Here is a 19,387-nt window from a genome sequence, read left to right as displayed (position 1 = left end):
AGCTCAGGATAACCTGAGCCACTCTAACTAGAAGCTTTATCAAAAAGGAACGTTTCAAGCCTACTCTTTTACTGCTTTAAACCAGGACAATTAGTGTCAGGATGGTTTTATGGAGACATAGAAAAACAATTAAATTTGTCAACATATCAGGAGGAAACTAACTGTAAACCTCATTAAAACTGGGAACCAGCAGCGTTTATCAGATCCAGGACATGCTAATGAAGGAGCAGCTGAAGTGAGCGAGGTGTTTTCAGCTCATGTGACACAGATCCTGTAAGCAGGTGTAATCTTCATCCCCTTCTCGTCTCCCAGGGATTCTCTACAGGGATTATTGCAGACCTGAGGTCAGAGCGGCACATTCTGCACAGGTAAACACAAAGAAAGGCAAGAAGAAGAGCTGAGGATGTGTGTTTGGAGGCACCGGGTCGCAGCCTAATGGAGTAGAACCAGTCCACCGTCCCACTGGCTCCTCCATGCCTGCTGCTCAGTGCTAACTTGCTGAACTAATCCCTGCTGCTCCCCGTTAGCTTCTAGTAAATCTGTCTACTGTTAGTGCCGCCGAGGCTCATGGATCCGCCCAGAGAGGAGGAAGTGTTTGCAGACGCCGAAGATCCCTTTCCTCTGAAGGAAGAACAGGAGGACGAGGAGGAAGAAGAGGAGGAAGAAGTAGATGCAAAGATCTTCAACACCTGGATGCAGCAGTTCAGAGGAGGGGACCATCAGAAGAAGCTGGCGCAGGAAGAGAAGGATGAGGACGAGGAGGAGGAGGATGTAGAGTCAGAAGGAGAAAGACCTGAGAGCAGGTGCGGCTTGGAGCCTCCGGTCCAGATGAGGACGGACCGCCGCTCGTCTTTGCCCTGTCCGGTGAGAAACATGTCCACCCAAAAGGTTTCTGCTGACCACCAATCAGGCAGATTTATGTTGAGGGTTTCTAGAGGATCTGTTCAGTTTCCAGTGAGTTCCTCAGGTTCCGATGATGGTTCCAGGATAGCTGCTGATAACGCTGAGGCCTCAGCATGCTGCCAAGGTCAGACGATCCGTTACCTAACATAAAGATGGGATTAGTTATGAAGACTTATGGAAGACTCTGGACTCTAGTCGGTCCTGAAAGTTGAGAGGGATGAACTCATTGTGTCCGCTGGACCGAGCTCCCGTTGGTAGAGTCCAGGCAGGAAACTCTGCGACCGGGTCTGATGATCCAAATACGATGATAACATCTAGAGGTTCCAGATGGATCCATTTCGGGCCGTCCTGATTAGAAGACAGGGACAGCAGAAACCGTTAACCCAGGGTCACCGCAGGACAGCTCCACCTTTTGCTGCTTTAATTCAGTTCCATTTCTCTCCAGGATGGAGTCACAGCCAAACAGGAACAGACCAGATGAAGCTACTATGAGAAAAAGCAGAGAGAGCAGAACGTTAGAGATTGAACTAACAGATTCTGCAGAGTGGGAGAATAGAGATAGAATGAAGCAGAATGAAGAAAAAGGGGTCCCTATGTCCTCCAGCAGTCTAAGCCTATAGCAGCAGAACTATAGAGATAGATCAGGATAACCTGAGCCACTCTAACTAGAAGCTTTATCAAAAAGGAAAGTTTTAAGCCTAGCCTTAAAGTAGGAACGTGGTTCTAGTTCCCCAGCAGCAGAACGCCCAGAATGCAAAGCTTTTACCTCAGGTTCCAAGGATTTCAGATGATCAAAATGGCATCAAGAAACTTTGATAATGAGGATTTTAAGGGTTTTTTCCTCCATTCTGGGTTCCGTCTGGTCACTTTGATTCTCAGTCCAGCAATAAAACTATCGTCTCTAAGAGAAGTTATTCAAAAACAGAACCTGGTGCATGGCTGGGTGGTTCAGGTTAATTAAGTGATCTCCGGTTAATCCATTAGAATAATGGAGCAGAACATCTGGGCGTCCGCTTAGGAGTCAAATGCCTCTGAGATGCTGTTCCTAGTCTAAAGACACAGCATTATTGTTGTTCAGTGATAATCCGTGGAGATTAGAGCAGAAGCTGAATACAAGAAACTTTACCCTTAGAATGGGCAGGATCCAAAGGAACAGAAGTGAATATATTTAGGGATGTTTGGCCTTAAAAGTACAGACGATAAACTCTCCTCCTACTAAGCCAGACTGTAGATCATCCCATAAATTAATCCCAGAGCCCTTTGCAGCACCAGCAAAACAAAGACATATGAACAACAAAGGCATATTTCTGAAGATGTGTAAAAATGTCCAATTAGCTTAATTCTTTTTTTGGATGACATCATTGATGAGCAGGAGATTTTTGCGGTCAGAATGGTTCACTACACTTTATTTAGTCAGATGTTTTAATCCTCCCAGGGTTTATAGCAGGTTCAGAGCAGGGAAACACTGTGTTTGCTGACAGCGTCGCTCCGATCACTCAGAGCTGCTTCACTGCTGTTTTTAGCTCAGCGTTACTCAGCTTAGGGTGTCGCTCTGTAGTTTATCTGGGTGTTAAGGAGAAACTCAGCCTGAAAGCTGCTAATCAGGCCTGAATCCACAGACCAACCAAGGAGGGATGTAAGGACTTGGTTGGTCAGTTGCTTTGTTTGTTGGTTGGTTAGTTAGTTGGTTGGTTAGTTGGGTCCTCAGGTTGATGGTTGGTTGGTTGATTGGTTGTTTGGTTGGTTGATTGATTGGTTGGTTAGTTGGGTCCTCAGGTTGATTGGTTGTTTGGTTGGTTGATTGGTTGTTTGGTTGGTTGACTGATTGGTTGGTTAGTTGGGTCCTCGGGTTGATTGGTTGTTTGGTTGGTTGATTGATCGATCGGTTGGTTAGTTAGGTCCTCGGTTGATTGGTTGTTTGGTTGGTTGATTGATCGGTTGTTTAGTTGGGTCCCCAGGTTGATTGGTTGTTTGGTCGAGAGGTTGGTCACTCCACATGCTGCCTGACTGGGCCGTTGGTTGGTTTACAGTTTATTTGGTTGAATACTTGATCAGATATTCGGTATAACTGAATGATCTAATTGGCTGATCTGGTTAATTCCATGGTCTTAATTCCCAATAACTATATTGACTGACTGATCGATCATCTCTGTGTCCAGGCCACTCTCTCGTCCATGCAGCTGTCTCGCCTTCACTCTTCTACTTGTGCTCCAGTGACAGCGAGGGTTTTGCTGCGACGTTCCTCCTCGCGGCGTCTCCTTCCCGCCCCACAGGAATCTGCCGCCCCCCCACCAGAGCGAAGGCCCTCACTCATACCCACCATCCCTGAAGCCGTGCCCCCGGAGAGGCGGGCTCAGTTCAGGCGACGTAACGTCATGTCATTGGTGGGTGGAGGGTAGACTGATGCTTTCAAGTCCCAGCTTCTTTTCAGTGGATCTGTTTGACTTTAAATGTTGTTCGTGTTGCAGAGTGACGCCTACAGCATGTGTTTGATCTGTCATAATGACTTAAGTCAAGGTTCAGGAGGAACTAGAGAGCTGCAGTGTACTCACACCTTCCACAAAGAGGTAAAACACACCAACACACTCACAGAGAGCACCCTCCCACACACCACAATGATGACTTAAATAAGCAGACTTGTTTAATCAACAGACATTTTCTATGGAGCCTCAATAGATTTGGTTTGAACATTGATACTGTGGTTGAACCATAGGTCTGAAAATTGTTTTTCCTCCTGCAGTGCATAGAGGAGTGGCTGTGGAGGAAACAGTGCTGTCCAACCTGTCACGTTCAGGTCGCCATGCCTCAGCCCCTCTACTGGAACTCCACCAGGGTCAAGGTCCCCTAAGACAGAAACAAGTTTTCAAACGCCTCGTCTGAGGTCATTACTACCTCAGACATTGTTCTGAAAAGATGGCAGAGATATCCGCTGGACATGTTCTGAAACAAGGACTCTGTAGTAAAACTCGCCTGGTTTACAAACTGCCTGAGGTGAAGGTTCCTCGACCACTGCAAGACTGTGAGAGTGATCCAGGTATGGATTACTGTAACTCTTTATTTGTAATTCTAAAGAAAATTGAAAATCAATCCACTGGACTTTGTTTCCAAGTTTGAAGACGTTTCTCTTCCATCCAGGAAGATTTTTCAGTTCAAAATGTCAGAAATAGCGTTTAGTTCCAGGTTTTACCCAGCAGCCCAACAAAGCCTGGTTTTAGTTTAGAAAACATGCAAATAGAAACGGATGAACGGGTCCCCCCTTTTGGAATGGGGGTCGTTTGGCTTCTTTGTTAGCCTGCAGTCTGTGTCTTCGGCAGGCGTAGAGCTAACAGAACTGGCAGCGTTGCGAGGCAAGGGCTCAAACATGTACGGCTGGAAGCCTTCTACACCAAACCAAGCTTCTGCCGCCCTGGCGTCCTCTTCCACAACATCTTCGTCCCCGCTTTCCTCCTCTAAATAAAAAATGGATGACGGAGGAGACTCATCCACGACCTCCGACACTAAACTCTCCTCCTCTTGCATGTTTCCGCTGTCCATAGCGTTCCGTGACAGCGTCGTTTCTAAGTCACCAATTTAGTGCTACTTGGTCCCAATGGAATTTCCCATTGGGAACCTGCTAGCACTAAGTTGCTAACTGGTTAGCAAGATGCTACCGACAAACCGGCCACAACCAAACTTGCTTGGGAACCTTCTACCACAACAATCCCGCCCCCTTGATAATTGACCAATCACATTCACTTTATTCACTCGTGTAAAGTCGGGCACCACTCGCATGCAACGGTTGGCAAAGCCGCTTTCCTACGACTTTAAGGTTGGTTTTTCTTTCTTAACATAGATGGCTTCCTTCATGCCCCTCTCAAACAACCTGTCTTCTTCGTCCAAACTGAGAACTTTCTGGTCCTCCAAAAATTGTCCTTTGTCCAAGAGGTATAGATGTACTGCAGAGTCTTGTCCAGAGGAGGTCGTTCTTCTTTGTTAAGCCATGCGTCTGTGGAGAGGTTGTTTATATTCTCCAACTCAACACTATTTCTGACATTTTGAATGGAAAAAGCTTCCTGGATGGGAAGCTGTCAGAAATAGGACAGATGAACCCAGAATTCAAGGTGCGACAGTCAGTATTCCTACTGAGTGCACAAGATTTATTAAAACAAACAAACTGAAACAGAACAGAACAAAAGCAGCAGACGCAGGGGGCGGGGCAAAACCCATCACTGACACTCTGGAGGGAGAAACACAGGTAAGTGACCAGGATCATCTGACAGAAGGTGATAATTCATGTGAGTCACTTACCTGGTTTAACAGTTCAGTCACTTAGAGCGAGGTAGGATCTAGCCGATGGACCGCCATTTAGATACGTCGCTGAGCCGGCCACAGTGTTCCCGATGCAGCAGCCTCCGTGGAACCTGCGTAAATCTGTGCCAGGATAGGAGAACAGTCCAGAACAAGGACAGTTCTGACATCCAGGAGTCCTCAGCTCGATCAGGGGTTCCGATCCACACAAGAACAGATGGAAGCAGGGTTCCAGGAATCCACGGGGCGTGAAGGCAGGTTAAGAGTTCCACCAATCCAGAAGCGTGCCCAGGCAGACACGTACAGATGCAGACAGGCAGCCTCAGGGGTAGAGGGACAGAGACAAGACATGGTACCAAGATTTCTGCAGGACTTTAAGCTGGTCTCCTCCTAGGAGCCAGGCTTATGGGAATAAAACCGACCTTCCTGGCATTCCGAGCCAAAACCCTGAGGGCCTCGGAGAAGGACCAGGACACAATCAGAAGACAAGACTTGGAACTAACTAAAACTAACGAAACATAAAGCATGAGATAAACAATCATCTGGCCTGATAGCTGAGAAAAATATAAAGGAACAGACACAGGTGGATAAGATGAGTGATAATGAGGAGCCGGGCAGAATAAAGCAGTTGAATGACATGAACAATTATGTCCAGCTATCAGGGCTGATCATGACAGAAGAGAAATATCTTCAAACTTGGAAACAAAGTCCAGTGGATTTTTTGTTTTTTACTTTTTTGGAACGACGATAACCTGGATGACCGAGAATCTTTGCCAGTATCTTTGTTTGTTAGGATGGATCAGTCTTTAATGCAAGGCCTGCAGATTCTCTCAAGTTCAGCCACTTGCCTTCATGCAAGAGCTAAACAAATAACCCAGCCGGCCTTTCATACAGTCTGTCTCAGAAATGATTCTTTCTTTCAGTGCAGTAGGTAAACAGTCATTCCATGACTCACCAGCCTCCCATTGTTCTGAACCAGTTTCATGTCCAGGATGAAAACCATAGATAACATACCACTGGACTTTATTTTCCAAGTTTGAAGTTGTTTCTCTTCCTATCCAGGAAGCTTTTTCAATCCTATGTTGAATCCTATGGTCTCCTATGTTGACAGAGCTTTCGTGTGCATAGCACCAAGACTAAGGAATTTACTTCTGGACTTTATATAAAAGCTTCATATTTTAAACTATGCTGTGACTCTAATTTGAAAACATCTGTGATTATTTTATTATCATTATTATTATTATTGTTATTAAACCTATTCCTCTATGTAATCTGTGATATGTGAGCTTTATGATGAACATTTTTTAGATAAAATTATGTATTATATGATGTAAGTTTTTGAAGCATCAAAAATATGTTTGTATGGAAGAGGATTAGGGCCACTGGGGAAAAAAACAACCAACCTTACTGATTTTTTAATTTTATTTCAGTATAATATGAGAAAAAAAGTCAGAATTCTGACTTTAATCTGAGAATTGTGGATCTTAATGTAGATGGTCTCCATGAAGGCAGAGATGTGGAGCACTCAGCTTCAGTAGTTTGAGAGAAACAGGAACACATTGGTGGAAAATGATGGAATTAGGAGAGTTTTCCGTCCCTGAGGGTCCCTGCTGATGCTGTTTGATTAATGGAAGAGCAGAAAGTGATTAAAACCAGAGAGCTAGTCTCTAAAACAGACATGGCTATGGCTGGATGCTAACATGTTTGTTAGCTGGCAGAATTCAGTCAGAATCCTGAGATTAAAGTCAGAATTCTGACTTTTTTCTCATATTATACTGAAATAAAATTTAAAAATCTGTTACCGTTTTTTTTTTCATGGGACATAATACCCTAAAATTATGCAGTGTTTTATACAAACGTCAACAATAAAACTATATGGCTCATGAGGCAGGCATAGCCAAGGTCCAATATCAAAATAACGGATATATTTTAGTAAATCAAACTTTGGAGAAAGGGGAAAAATATCAGTTTGCATGAGTTTGATAAAAAAAGGTCTTAATTTGAATAGGTCTACCGTTACAAGGCTTTGTTGGGCTACTCTATAAAAGCCTGGAACTCAACACTAATCCAGACATTTTGAAGAGAAAAATCTTCCCTGGATGGGAAGAGAAACGTCCTCAAACTTTCTAAAATAAAGACCTGTGGATTGTCTTTTAACTTTGACCTGGATGACTGAGAATCTCCGCCACACAAAGGGAACAGCAGCATTTTAAACACCTTTTCATTAAACCGCTCCCACAGATGTTCTTTGATTATTTGGTTAATTTCTAATCTTCCCTGCAGATTTTTTACACTTTTCTTTAATTAGCTCCTTATATTAAGCCTGATTTGTTTGTAGTTTGAAAGAATTTAATGTAACTGAGCTTGTTTGAAAATGTCCTCAAACACCCAGTCATTAATGAAGAACAGATTCTATTAAATAAAACTGTGGCTGTTGTTAAAAATTGTCGCTGTATTAGAACCACATGGACTTTATCGCATTTTTTACAGCTTTATGGACGTTATCTGTAAACGTCATGCCAGTGTTGTAAAATGTTCTTTAATAAAACAGCATCTATTGTGGGTTTATTTTAAATCTTTGTCTGGTTTAAGTCCAAGGAGGAGTTCTTCTTCTTCTTCTTCTTTAAAGATTTTGACAGATTGATGTATTTCCGCCATCTACTGGTGTGGAGTGTGGACCAGAATGACTCAGAATTAAATTCTATTTTTTTAGATATTGAAGTATTATCCTGTAAAAGTTACTTTCTGAATAACTTCTAAATAATTCAAATAAATCTCATTTAACTTTGACTTTACTGAAATGTTTAATTCATTGCTGTCCTCGTATTTATTTACAGTACAACGTCACATGTTCAATTGTTTCATTCAGCCCACAGTTTTCACATTTACCATTCCTGTTTCCCAAAGATAAACTGTTTAAACCATTATGCCCGAATCTAAATCTAGAAATAATTGTTTCTTTTCTTCTAGTTCTCCCTGTTCTATGGGAGAACTAGAAGAAAAGTTCAGCAATCAAAAATTAGCAGCAATATTTATGGTTATTCAGCGTATTTTAAGAGAAAAATAAGGAGGTTATTTTATTCAAAGTCATTTTTTCACTGCGTCATTCATTCATTTATAAAAATCTTACTTTGTTAAATAAATATTTTGTTTAGGGCTAAATATTTTTAGATTTTCTTACCGCATTATGACGTAACAGGCAGATCCTATCGGCTCATTTCTTTCCTTTTTATGTCACTAAAGAAACAACATCAACCAATAGCGGTTATAAACTGCATGGCTGCGCTGCCTGAATCCTAGAGCTCTCCGGCCCCATTAGCCACCTCCACTATAATCCAGGTGCTGCAGTCACCTGTCAATGATGAAGGGGCGGAGCCAGGAAACAGCTTCAATTATGCACAGCAGCAAAAATACAAATAAACAAATTCATTATTTCAAAATTAAGTCAACTCATACTCCAAACCAAAATATTTCATGTTCATATCTATCATAGCAAATCAGACAAAAAAAGTAAACTAGAAATAATAAATATTCTATTATAAATCAAGCATTTGGCTCCAACTATAAATAAATCTCCTAATGTTTGACTGATTAACATTAATAAGGGCGCCCCCTACTGTTCTTCTTATTTCTCCAGTTTTCTTTTAAATTTCATAAAATCAACATTCTCTCCTTCCTTTAACCATTTCTCCTTCATCTTCTGTCTAATTACCATTTTAAGAGTTACACGTTGTTGATCGTTTTGAACAGTTCGTGGGGAAACAGCGCCTCCCTCTGATACATGATGGCCGGCAGCGGTACTGCAGGCGGAAGTGCTGCACCTGTTGATGCAAAAGTCTGTTCCTCCTCCGATAAACTTTGACAGCTCACCTGTTCCAGGTGGAACCATCGAACCGAGGATTGCTTAGAAGGTTCTGGAAGCTCTGCGGTGGTTCGACTGATTGTCCGGGAAGGAGTCTGGGTTTATGGATAAACTGAAGCAGGTTCTGAGCGGCCAGGAGGGAGGCAGCAGCTCGGATGGGAGCGGCATTCTGGAGGTGCTGTTAGCTGTTAGCCGTTAGCTGTTAGCAGTTAGCTGGGAGGAAACCAGTTAAAAACAATGGAGGAAAAAAATGGCCCCTGGAGTTAGCTGCACTGCTTTTATTCTTTGACTAGGATTTTATTAAGATTTAACCTTCTTAAACTGATTTAGAGATATAATGAAAATAAAATTAATTAATAAATAAAATTCATTAAAATTTTTTTATATTTTTAAATTCTGCTTGAGATTTCTAAAACAAAGTATTAGGGCTGGGCTAGAGATTTTTTAAAATTTTTATTTAGAGAATAAAGTCGTAATATTATGAAAATTAAGTCGTAACATTACGGGAATAAAGTCGTAACATTACGAGAATAAAGTAGTAATGTTATAAAAATAAAGTCCAAACATTAGCAGAATAAAGTGGTAATATTACGAGAATAAAGTCATAACATTATTAGAATAAAGTTGTAACATTACAGGAATAAAGTTTTGATATTACAGAAAAAAAGTCATAACTTTATGAGAAGGAAGTCGGATTATTATGAGAATAAAGTCGTAATATTAAGAGTGCAAGTCGTAATATGACAATAAAGTCGACTTTATTCTCGTAACGTTACGAAAATAAAGTAATATTTGGAGAATAAAGTCTTAATATTACAAGAATAAAGTCGTAATATTGGGAGAATAAAGCCGTAACATTGCAAGAAGAAAGTCTTAATATTACAAGAATAAAGTCGTAATATTGGGAGAATAAAGTCGTAACATTGCGAGAATAAAGTCGTAACATTGCGAGAATAAAGTCATAATATTATGAGAATAAAGTCATAATACTGGGAAAATAAAGTCTTAATATTACGAGAATGAAGTTGTAACATTGGGAGAATAAATTAGTAACATTGCCAGAATAAAGTCGTAATATTGGGAGAATAAAGTCATCAAACATCAACCGGTTTCAGAAAGAAAGCTTGGAGCTCCGCCCAGCAGATGACGTCAGACCAGCTCCACCAATCAGCAACCAGAGTCCACTTTGACATCCTGCCCAGTTTGATGCCGCTGCTAAAAGATTTCCTGATTGGTCAAACCGATGCTAAAGTAGAACTTCACATGATGCTCCACATTCCTCATTTTAGGGAAGAAAGGGCTTCTAGGAAGAGATGTCAGAAAATACAACTTTATTATCGTAATTTTAAGACTTTATTTTGTGAAATAAAAAAAAAACTCTCTAGCCTGGCCCTAATACTCCGTTGTAAGATTCATGGTATATAAATTAATATATTATTATTTCTTGATGTTGGTTATTAATATTATCTCCCAGCAGATAATTCGGCATGTTTGTAAATGAATAAATGTGAATAGATTTTTAAAGGAGTAAAACATTTAAAGTTTGATGCCATCAAACAGCTGCTGTTGATCTAATAAGGAATTTCTATGAGCTTTGGCTGCTATTTAAAGAAGGTGGAAACTATTTAATGCCACTATTTCATATATTTTTCACCATTTTTTTTCCTGAAAGTGGTCGTTCACAAATTTATATGTTTCAACTAATGAACATGTTAAGCAAATCCTAAAACTGATGCAATGGGTCGTGATCAAAGTGAATGTGAACATTGTGACGCCGATGTTTTTAATGAGTGACATCATGCCTGCAGACAGCCAATCAGGCGTCCTCGCTGGCCTGGGGGACCAGGATGAAGGGCTTCCTGATCTGCTTCGTTCTGGGGATCCTGTGCTCCATCCTGGTGAGTTACCGACCCGTTTCAGCAGAACCAGGGCTGGGCGATATTAACGACATCTAATATCACCTTATATTGGGAATATAATCCCCAGACACCATCTATATCACCTTATATTGGGGCTATAATCCCCAGACACCATCTATATCACCTTATATTGGGGCTATAATCCCCAGACACCATCTATATCACCTTATATTGGGGCTATAATCCCCAGACACCATCTATATCACCTTATATTGGGGCTATAATCCCCAGACACCATCTATATCACCTTATATTGGGGCTATAATCCCCAGACACCATCTATATCACCTTATATTGGGGCTATAATCCCCAGACGCCATCTATATCACCTTATATTGGGACTATAATCCCCAGACACCATCTATATCACCTTATATTGGGACTATAATCCCCAGACACCATCTATATCACCTTATATTGGGACTATAATCCCCAGACACCATCTATATCACCTTATATTGGGACTATAATCCCCAGACACCATCTATATCACCTTATATTGAGGCTATAATCCCCAGACACCATCTATATCACCTTATATTGGGGCTATAATCCCCAGACACCATCTATATCACCTTATATTGGGGCTATAATTCCCAGACACCATCTATATCACCTTATATTGGGACTATAATCCCCAGACACCATCTATATCACCTTATATTGGGGCTATAATCCCCAGACACCATCTATATCACCTTATATTGGGGCTATGATCCCCAGACGCCATCTATATCACCTTATATTGGGGCTATAATCCCCAGACACCATCTATATCACCTTATATTGGGACTATAATCCCCAGACGCCATCTATATCACCTTATATTGGGGTTATAATCCCCAGACGCCATCTATTTCACCTTATATTGGGACTATACTCCCCAGACCCCATCTATATCACCTTTTATTGGAGCTATAATCCGCAGACACAATCTATATCACCTTATATTGGGACTATAATCCCCAGACCCCATCTATATCACCTTATATTGGGGCTATAATCCCCAGACACCATCTATATCACCTTATATTGGGACTATAATCCCCAGACACCATCTATATCACCTTATATTGGAGCTATAATCCCCAGACACCATCTATATCACCTTATATTGGAGCTATAATCCGCAGACACCATCTACAGGTGCTGGTCATAAAATTAGAATATCATGAAAAAGTAGATTGATTTCAGTAATTCCATTTAAAAAGTGAAACTTGTATATTATATTCATACATTACATACAAACTCATATATTTCAGATGTTCATTTTGTTTAATTTTGATGATTACAAATGACAACAAATGAAAATCTCAAATTCATCATATCAGAAAATTAGAATATTACTGAAGACCAATAAAAACAAAGGATTTATAGAAATGTTGGCCAACTGAAAAGTATGAACATGAAAAGTATGAGCATGTACAGCACTCAGTATTTAGTTGGGCCTCCTTTGGCCTGTATTACTGCAGCAATGCGGCGTGGCATGGAGTCGATCAGTCTGTGGCACTGCTCAGGTGTTATGATAGCCCAGGTTGCTCTAATAGTGGCTTTTAGCTCTTCTGAATTGTTGGGTCTGGTGTATTGCATCTTCTTCTTCACAATACCCCATAGATTTTCTATGGGGTTAAGGTCAGGAGAGTTTGCTGGCCAATTAAGAACAGGGATACCATGGTCCTTCAACCAGGTACTGGTAGCTTTGGCACTGTGTGCAGGTGCCAAGTCCTGTTGGAAAATGAAATCTGCATCTCCAAAAAGTTGGTCAGCTGCAGGAAGCATGAAGTGCTCTAAAACTTCCTGGTATGTGGCTGCGTTGACCCTGGACCTCAGAAAACACAATGGACCAACACCAGCAGATGACATGGCACCCCAAACCATCACTGACTGTGGAAACTTTACACTGGACTTCAAGCAACGTGGATGAAGTGCCTCTCTTCTTTTCCTCCAGACTCTGGGACCTTGATTTCCAAAGGAAATGCAAAATTTACTTTCATCAGAGAACATGACTTTGGACCACTCACCAGCAGTCCAGTCCTGTTTCTCTTTAGCCCAGGCAAGACGCTTCTGACGCTGTCTGTGGTTCAAGAGTGGCTTGACACAAGGAATGCGACAGCAGAAACCCATGTCTTTCATACGTCTGTGTGTGGTGGTTCTTGAAGCACTCACTCCAGCTGCAGTCCACTCTTTGTGAATCTCCCCCACATTTTTGAATGGGTTTTGTTTCACAATCCTCTCCAGGGTGCGGTTATCTCTCTTGCTTGTACACTTTTTTCGACCACATCTTTTCCTTCCCTTCGCCTCTCTATTAATGTGCTTGGACACTGAGCTCTGTGAACAGCCAGCCTCTTTAGCGATGACCTTTTGTGTCTTGCCCTCCTTGTGCAAGGTGTCGATGGTCGTCTTTTGGACAACTGTCAAGTCAGCAGTCTTCCCCATGATTGTGTAGCCTATAGAACTAGACTGAAAGACCATTTAAAGGCTTTTGCAGGTGGTTTGAGTTAATTAGCTGATTAGAGTGTGGCACCAGGGGCCATCAATTTTGAACCTTTTCACAATATTCTAATTTTCTGATAAGATGAATTTGAGATTTTCATTTGTTGTCATTTGTAATCATCAAAATTAAACAAAATAAACATCTGAAATATATGAGTTTGTATGTAATGTATGAATATAATATACAAGTTTCACTTTTTAAATGGAATTACTGAAATCAATCTACTTTTTCATGATATTCTAATTTTATGACCAGCACCTGTATATCACCTTATATTGGGGCTATAATCCCCAGACACCCTCTATATCACCTTATATGGGGACTATAATCCCCAGACACCATCTATATCACCTTATATTGGGGTTATAATCCCCAGACACCATCTATATCACCTTATATTGGGGTTATAATCCCCAGACACCATCTATATCACCTTATATTGGGGCTATAATCCCCAGACACCATCTATATCACCTTATATTGGGACTACAATCCCCAGACACCATCTATATCACCTTATATTGGGGTTATAATCCCTAGATACCATCTATATCACCTTATATTGGGGCTATAATCCCCAGACACCATCTATATCACCTTATATTGGGGTTATAATCCCCAGACACCATCTATATCACCTTATATTGGGGTTATAATCCCCAGACACCATCTATATCACCTTATATTGGGGCTATAATCCCCAGACACCATCTATATCACCTTATATTGGGACTACAATCCCCAGACACCATCTATATCCCCTTATATTGGGGTTATAATCCCTAGATACCATCTATATCACCTTATATTGGGGCTATAATCCCTGGACACAATATATATCACCTTATATTGGGGCTATAATCCCCAGACACCATCTATATCACCTTATATTGGGGTTATAATCCCCAGACACCATCTATATCACCTTATATTGGGGCTATAATCCCCAGACACCATCTATATCACCTTATATTGGGGTTATAATCCCCAGACACCATCTATATCACCTTATATTGAGGTTATAATCCCCGGACACCATCTATATCACCTTATATTGGGGCTATAATCCCCAGACACCATCTATATCACCTTATATTGGGGCTATAATCCCCAGACACCATCTATATCACCTTATATTGGGGTTATAATCCCCAGACACCATCTATATCACCTTATATTGGGGCTATAATCCCCAGACACCATCTATATCACCTTATATTGGGGCTATAATCCCCAGATACCATCTATATCACCTTATATTGGGGTTATAATCCCCAGACACCATCTATATCACCTTATATTGGGGTTATAATCCCCAGACGCCATCTATATCACCTTATATTGGGGCTATAATCCCCAGACACCATCTATATCACCTTATATTGGGGTTATAATCCCCAGACACCATCTATATCACCTTATATTGGGGTTATAATCCCTAGATACCATCTATATCACCTTATATTGGGGCTATAATCCCCAGACACCATCTATATCACCTTATATTAGGGTTATAATCCCCAGACACCATCTATATCACCTTACATTGGGGCTATAATCCCCAGACACCATCTATATCACCTTACATTGGGGCTATAATCCCCGGACACCATCTATATCACCTTATATTGGGGTTATAATGCTCCGAGGCGTTTAGCTTCTTAGGCGGCGGCTCTGATGGTGGTTCTCCTGCAGGGAACCTGCCTGCTGTGGATCCCGGGTTTCGGGCTGCCGGTCTTCGCCGTGCTCTACACAATCGGGAACCTCTGCGCTCTGGCCAGGTACCTGCCAGAACCGGTGCGGTCGGACCTCTCTGTTCGTCGCTGACGTCTGCTAAGGTTCTGCTGTCGTTTCAGCACCATGTTCCTGGTGGGTCCGTTACGGCAGCTGAAGAACATGTGCGCCAAAGTGCGAGCGCTCGCCACCGCCATCATGCTGGTCAGAACCCGTCCTCGGTTCTCCTGTTCATGGTTCCAGGTTCGCTTTTAAACCTTCTGATGTTTCTGCAGATCTGCCTGGTTCTGACTCTCTGCGCGGCGTTCTGGGTGAGAAACTGAGTTCGTGCTAACATGGCGGCTGCGTTTCCGGTGGGTAGAACTTCTGTGCTTCTGTTCCTGCAGTGGAAGAACAATGGATTGGCCCTGCTGTTCTGCGTTCTGCAGTTCCTGGCCTTCACCTGGTAAAACCTGTTCATTATCACACACCTGCCGGCCGGCTCAGCCTCGCCGCTCTGACCTCTGACCTCTGACCTCTGCCCTGCAGGTACGGCCTCTCCTACGTCCCCTTCGCCAGGTAAGAACTGAACCTCAGAACGTCAGGCGGAAGGTCGGACGGGCCGTCATCTCGTCTCCTCTGTCCTCTTCCAGGGACGCCGTCCTCAAGCTCTTCTCGCTCTGCATGTAGAGTCAGCAGCTGCCCGACCAATCAGGACGCAGGATGCTGCGTCCAATCAGGAAGGTCCAATCGTCACATGACTGCTTTCATTTATTCAGCGGAGGAATCATCCGTTTTTCACATTTAAGCTCGGAATAATCCGACTTTAATCCTGATTTTAATGCATTCATGTAAATGAAACACTGATTTTAATTTATTTCATCATGGCGGCCGTTTATCATGGTGGCTCTCCATCATGGCAGCTGTTCATAATGGCGACTGTTCATCATGGCAGCTCTCCATCATGGCAGCTGTTCATCATGGCGGCCGTTCATCATGGCGGCTCTCCATCATGGCGGCTGTTCATCATGGCGGCTGTTCATCTTGGCGGCTTTTCATCATGGCGGCTGTTCATCATGTCGGCTTTCCATCATGGCGATTCTTCATCGTGGCGGCTTTCCATCATGGCGGCTCTCCATCATGGCGGCTCTCCATCATGGCGGCTCTTCATCATGGCGGCTCTTCATCATGGCGGCTCTCCATCATGGCGGCTCTCCATCATGGCGGCTCTTCCTGGAGTTCTGAGGACTAAAAAAATGAAGGAACTCAAACTAACAGCCGCTGATCAACAGATTCATTCTGAAATAACATTTTAGTTCCTCTCAGCAGGTGGAGAATCCACTGGTTCTGGTTCTGGTTCTGGTTCTGGTTCTGGTTCCCAGCATGTAAACCCAGAGGAATGTTAGCTTAGCGTTTTCTGCTCCGCGGCTGCAGTTCAGAGATAATAATCCACGTTGAGTCACTGCTGCATCTTGATCTCCGTCAAAGGAGGATCTTTAGGCTCATCTGGACCCAAACGGGTCGGATCCAGCAGAACTCTGAACATCTAGACTTTATTTATGGAACGAGCCGGAAACATGAAGCAACAGAAATAAAAATGGAGGATGATAGAAAGTCAGATTTCAGCTCCAGATCTTCTCCATTTAGATCCATTTGGTTCGGTTCTGCTGTGGTTTTGTAGCAGCAGGTCTCAGGTAAACAGTGTTTAACCCGGTTCTGAGCTCTGTTAGAACTTATTCTAAGCTGGTTCCATGTGGTTCTGACCCAGTTCCTAGTTCCGCCTGTGTGTATTTCTCATGCTTAGAACCCAGAGTTAGCGAATGTTAGCTGCTTCTTATCGGATCCGTAGTCTGAAGGGATGTTCTGCTGGTTTTAGTTCAGATCAGTGATCCGTTTAGAACCAGGTCCGGAACCAGCTTCACTCCGGTTCCGATCATTTCATGGAGAATTATGAAAATTTTTAACATTTCCTTCATTTAAAAATGACTGAAAATGTAGAAGAAGGTATGACCTCTGACCCCTTCCCTGTTGCTAAATTTGACCTCTGACCCCTTCCATGTTCCTGAGGTATGACCTCTGACCCCTTCCCTGTTGCTAAATTTGACCTCTGACCCCTTCCCTGTTCCTGAGGTATGACCTCTGACCCCTTCCCTGTTGCTGAGGTATGACCTTTGACCCCTTCCCTCTTCCTGAGGTTTGACCTTTGACCCCTTCCCTGTTCCTGAGGTTTAAACTCTGATCCCTTCCCAGCAGTTCTGACTTCCTGGGCTCCCTGGAGGTTCTGACCCGTGGATCCTCCTGCTGTCCTTTAGCTAACCCTCACCCTGCCTTCATTTATTCATGGATCAGCTAGAAGTCCTGCTTCCCATCATGGGTCCAGAACCAGGACTAGAACCAGAACCAGGACTAGAACCAGGACCAGTGGCTCTGGTCTGAATGATGGATGCAGAGAAACCTGGAAGGTAGAACCTTATATTAACCTTTAGGTCCAGAGCGATGGTCTGTGTAGGTTCTGGGTAGGAGCTGGTTCCCAGAACTCTTCCTCACAGGTTCTAGAAGGTTCTCCATGTTACAGTTGCTGATGTTCTGGGCTGTGAACTCAGAACCGGCTCTGATGTTTTTTTAAGCTTTGTTATTGGACTTTGTGGTCCGGATCATTTCTATAGAACCATGTTACTGCAGCGGTTCCCTGCTTGTTTGTGCTTCCTGTTAATAAATGTTTGTGTTCCTGAGCCCAGCTGTGTCAGACGGTTCTGTTTTCTGACTCTGGAACCGGACCCCATCCGGCCCCGCCCGCCTGCTTCCAGCCGTCTTTATGGCCGTTAAGTCCGTAAAGCCGCTAATCTCCGGCGCCGCCTGGGCCGCTGATTACAGCGTGCTCTGACCGGCCTCCTGCGGCCGTCTGCAGATCAGATGTCCTTCCTGAGCGTCTCCAGATGTTCTCCTCTGGGCTTTGACCTATTCTCCATTACATGCTGCTCTAAACAGCTTAGGCTGCGTGACATTTAAACCTGCAGCAGCAGGAGGAGGTCCAGGGGCGCCGGCCGCTTTCGGGAGATTAAAAGGTCAGAACATCTCCACGCCGTCTCCTCCAGAGCCCCTTCTGACAGGGTCAGAGGTCAGAGGAGAAGCTCTGAATCCACAGAGCAACGCCAGAACCATTGAAGGCCTTTTTTGGTCCCTGAGGTTGGCAGACACCTGGAACGCCTGGAAGATCAAAGGGATGCTGGTCAGATGTTCTCATGCTTCTGCTGCGGGGGATGTTCTACCTGGGACTCCCTCTGGGCGGTGGGCGGAGCCTAAGCAGCCATGTTGGTGGGAAGCTGACACAGGTTGGGGTCAGTTCTCCAGGAGAGGAGCTGAAAATGTTCCTCAGAGATCATCTTCAAGTCGGGCTTAATTCACAATTCCTGACTGACTGATGTCTGTTACTATGGCGACCGACCCAGTGGGTTAACCTGGTCCAGTTCACCCAGTCTGACTGACTGATGTCTGTTACTATGGCGACCGACCCAGTGGGTTAACCTGGTCCAGTTCACCCAGTCTGACTGACTGATGTCTGTTACTATGGCGACCGACCCAGTGGGTTAACCTGGTCCAGTTCACCCAGTCTGACTGACTGATGTCTGTTACTATGGCGACCGACCCAGTGGGTTAACCTGGTCCAGTTCACCCAGTCTGACTGACTGATGTCTGTTACTATGGCGACCGACCCAGTGGGTTAACCTGGTCCAGTTCACCCAGTCTGACTGACTGATGTCTGTTACTATGGCGACCGACCCAGTGGGTTAACCTGGTCCAGTTCACCCAGTCTGACTGACTGATGTCTGTTACTATGGCGACCGACCCAGTGGGTTAACCTGGTCCAGTTCACCCAGTCTGACTGACTGATGTCTGTTACTATGGCGACCGACCCAGTGGGTTAACCTGGTCCAGTTCACCCAGTCTGACTGACTGATGTCTGTTACTATGGCGACCGACCCAGTGGGTTAACCTGGTCCAGTTCACCCAGTCTGACTGACTGATGTCTGTTACTATGGCGACCGACCCAGTGGGTTAACCTGGTCCAGTTCACCCAGTCTGACTGACTGATGTCTGTTACTATGGCGACCGACCCAGTGGGTTAACCTGGTCCAGTTCACCCAGTCTGACTGACTGATGTCTGTTACTATGGCGACCGACCCAGTGGGTTAACCTGGTCCAGTTCAC

The 19,387-nt window shown here is 43.5% G+C and overlaps 2 protein-coding genes across 2 annotated transcripts; both read left to right on the top strand.

Annotated features, from left to right (window-relative positions):
• Positions 1-222: 222 nt before the first annotated feature.
• On the top strand, positions 223-4,097 carry si:ch211-207l14.1 (E3 ubiquitin-protein ligase MPSR1). The gene is made up of 4 exons (XM_038303151.1): positions 223-864; positions 3,063-3,287; positions 3,372-3,470; positions 3,644-4,097. Exons 1-4 carry the CDS (start codon positions 568-570, stop codon positions 3,749-3,751), a joined length of 729 nt encoding a protein of 242 aa, XP_038159079.1. The 5' UTR covers positions 223-567; the 3' UTR covers positions 3,752-4,097.
• A 4,885-nt stretch (positions 4,098-8,982) lies between these two features.
• On the top strand, positions 8,983-17,910 carry LOC119795278 (vesicle transport protein SFT2B-like). Its single transcript, XM_038303187.1, has 8 exons — positions 8,983-9,227; positions 10,861-10,950; positions 15,161-15,246; positions 15,322-15,403; positions 15,475-15,510; positions 15,586-15,644; positions 15,728-15,757; positions 15,832-17,910. The coding sequence occupies exons 1-8, from the start codon at positions 9,156-9,158 to the stop codon at positions 15,866-15,868; spliced, it is 492 nt and encodes a 163-aa protein (XP_038159115.1). The 5' UTR covers positions 8,983-9,155; the 3' UTR covers positions 15,869-17,910.
• Positions 17,911-19,387: the final 1,477 nt, after the last annotated feature.

The sequence above is a fragment of the Cyprinodon tularosa genome, unplaced genomic scaffold, assembly GCF_016077235.1.
Source record: "Cyprinodon tularosa strain WSP-4 unplaced genomic scaffold, ASM1607723v1 ctg1135, whole genome shotgun sequence".
Lineage (NCBI taxonomy): Eukaryota > Metazoa > Chordata > Actinopteri > Cyprinodontiformes > Cyprinodontidae > Cyprinodon > Cyprinodon tularosa.
Note: the sequence above shows the minus strand (reverse complement) of the source record. Positions and strands in the feature narration are given on the sequence as shown.

Coding starts and splice junctions, on each gene's coding strand:
- si:ch211-207l14.1 (XM_038303151.1), top strand. CDS start 568: ATGGATCCGCCCAGAGAGGAGGAAGTGTTTGCAGACGCCGAAGATCCC. Junction 3,288..3,371: donor GACGTAACGTCATGTCATTG/GTGGGTGGAGGG, acceptor TTCGTGTTGCAG/AGTGACGCCTACAGCATGTG. Junction 3,471..3,643: donor CTCACACCTTCCACAAAGAG/GTAAAACACACC, acceptor TTCCTCCTGCAG/TGCATAGAGGAGTGGCTGTG.
- LOC119795278 (XM_038303187.1), top strand. CDS start 9,156: ATGGATAAACTGAAGCAGGTTCTGAGCGGCCAGGAGGGAGGCAGCAGC. Junction 15,247..15,321: donor AACCTCTGCGCTCTGGCCAG/GTACCTGCCAGA, acceptor CTGTCGTTTCAG/CACCATGTTCCTGGTGGGTC. Junction 15,511..15,585: donor CTCTCTGCGCGGCGTTCTGG/GTGAGAAACTGA, acceptor CTGTTCCTGCAG/TGGAAGAACAATGGATTGGC.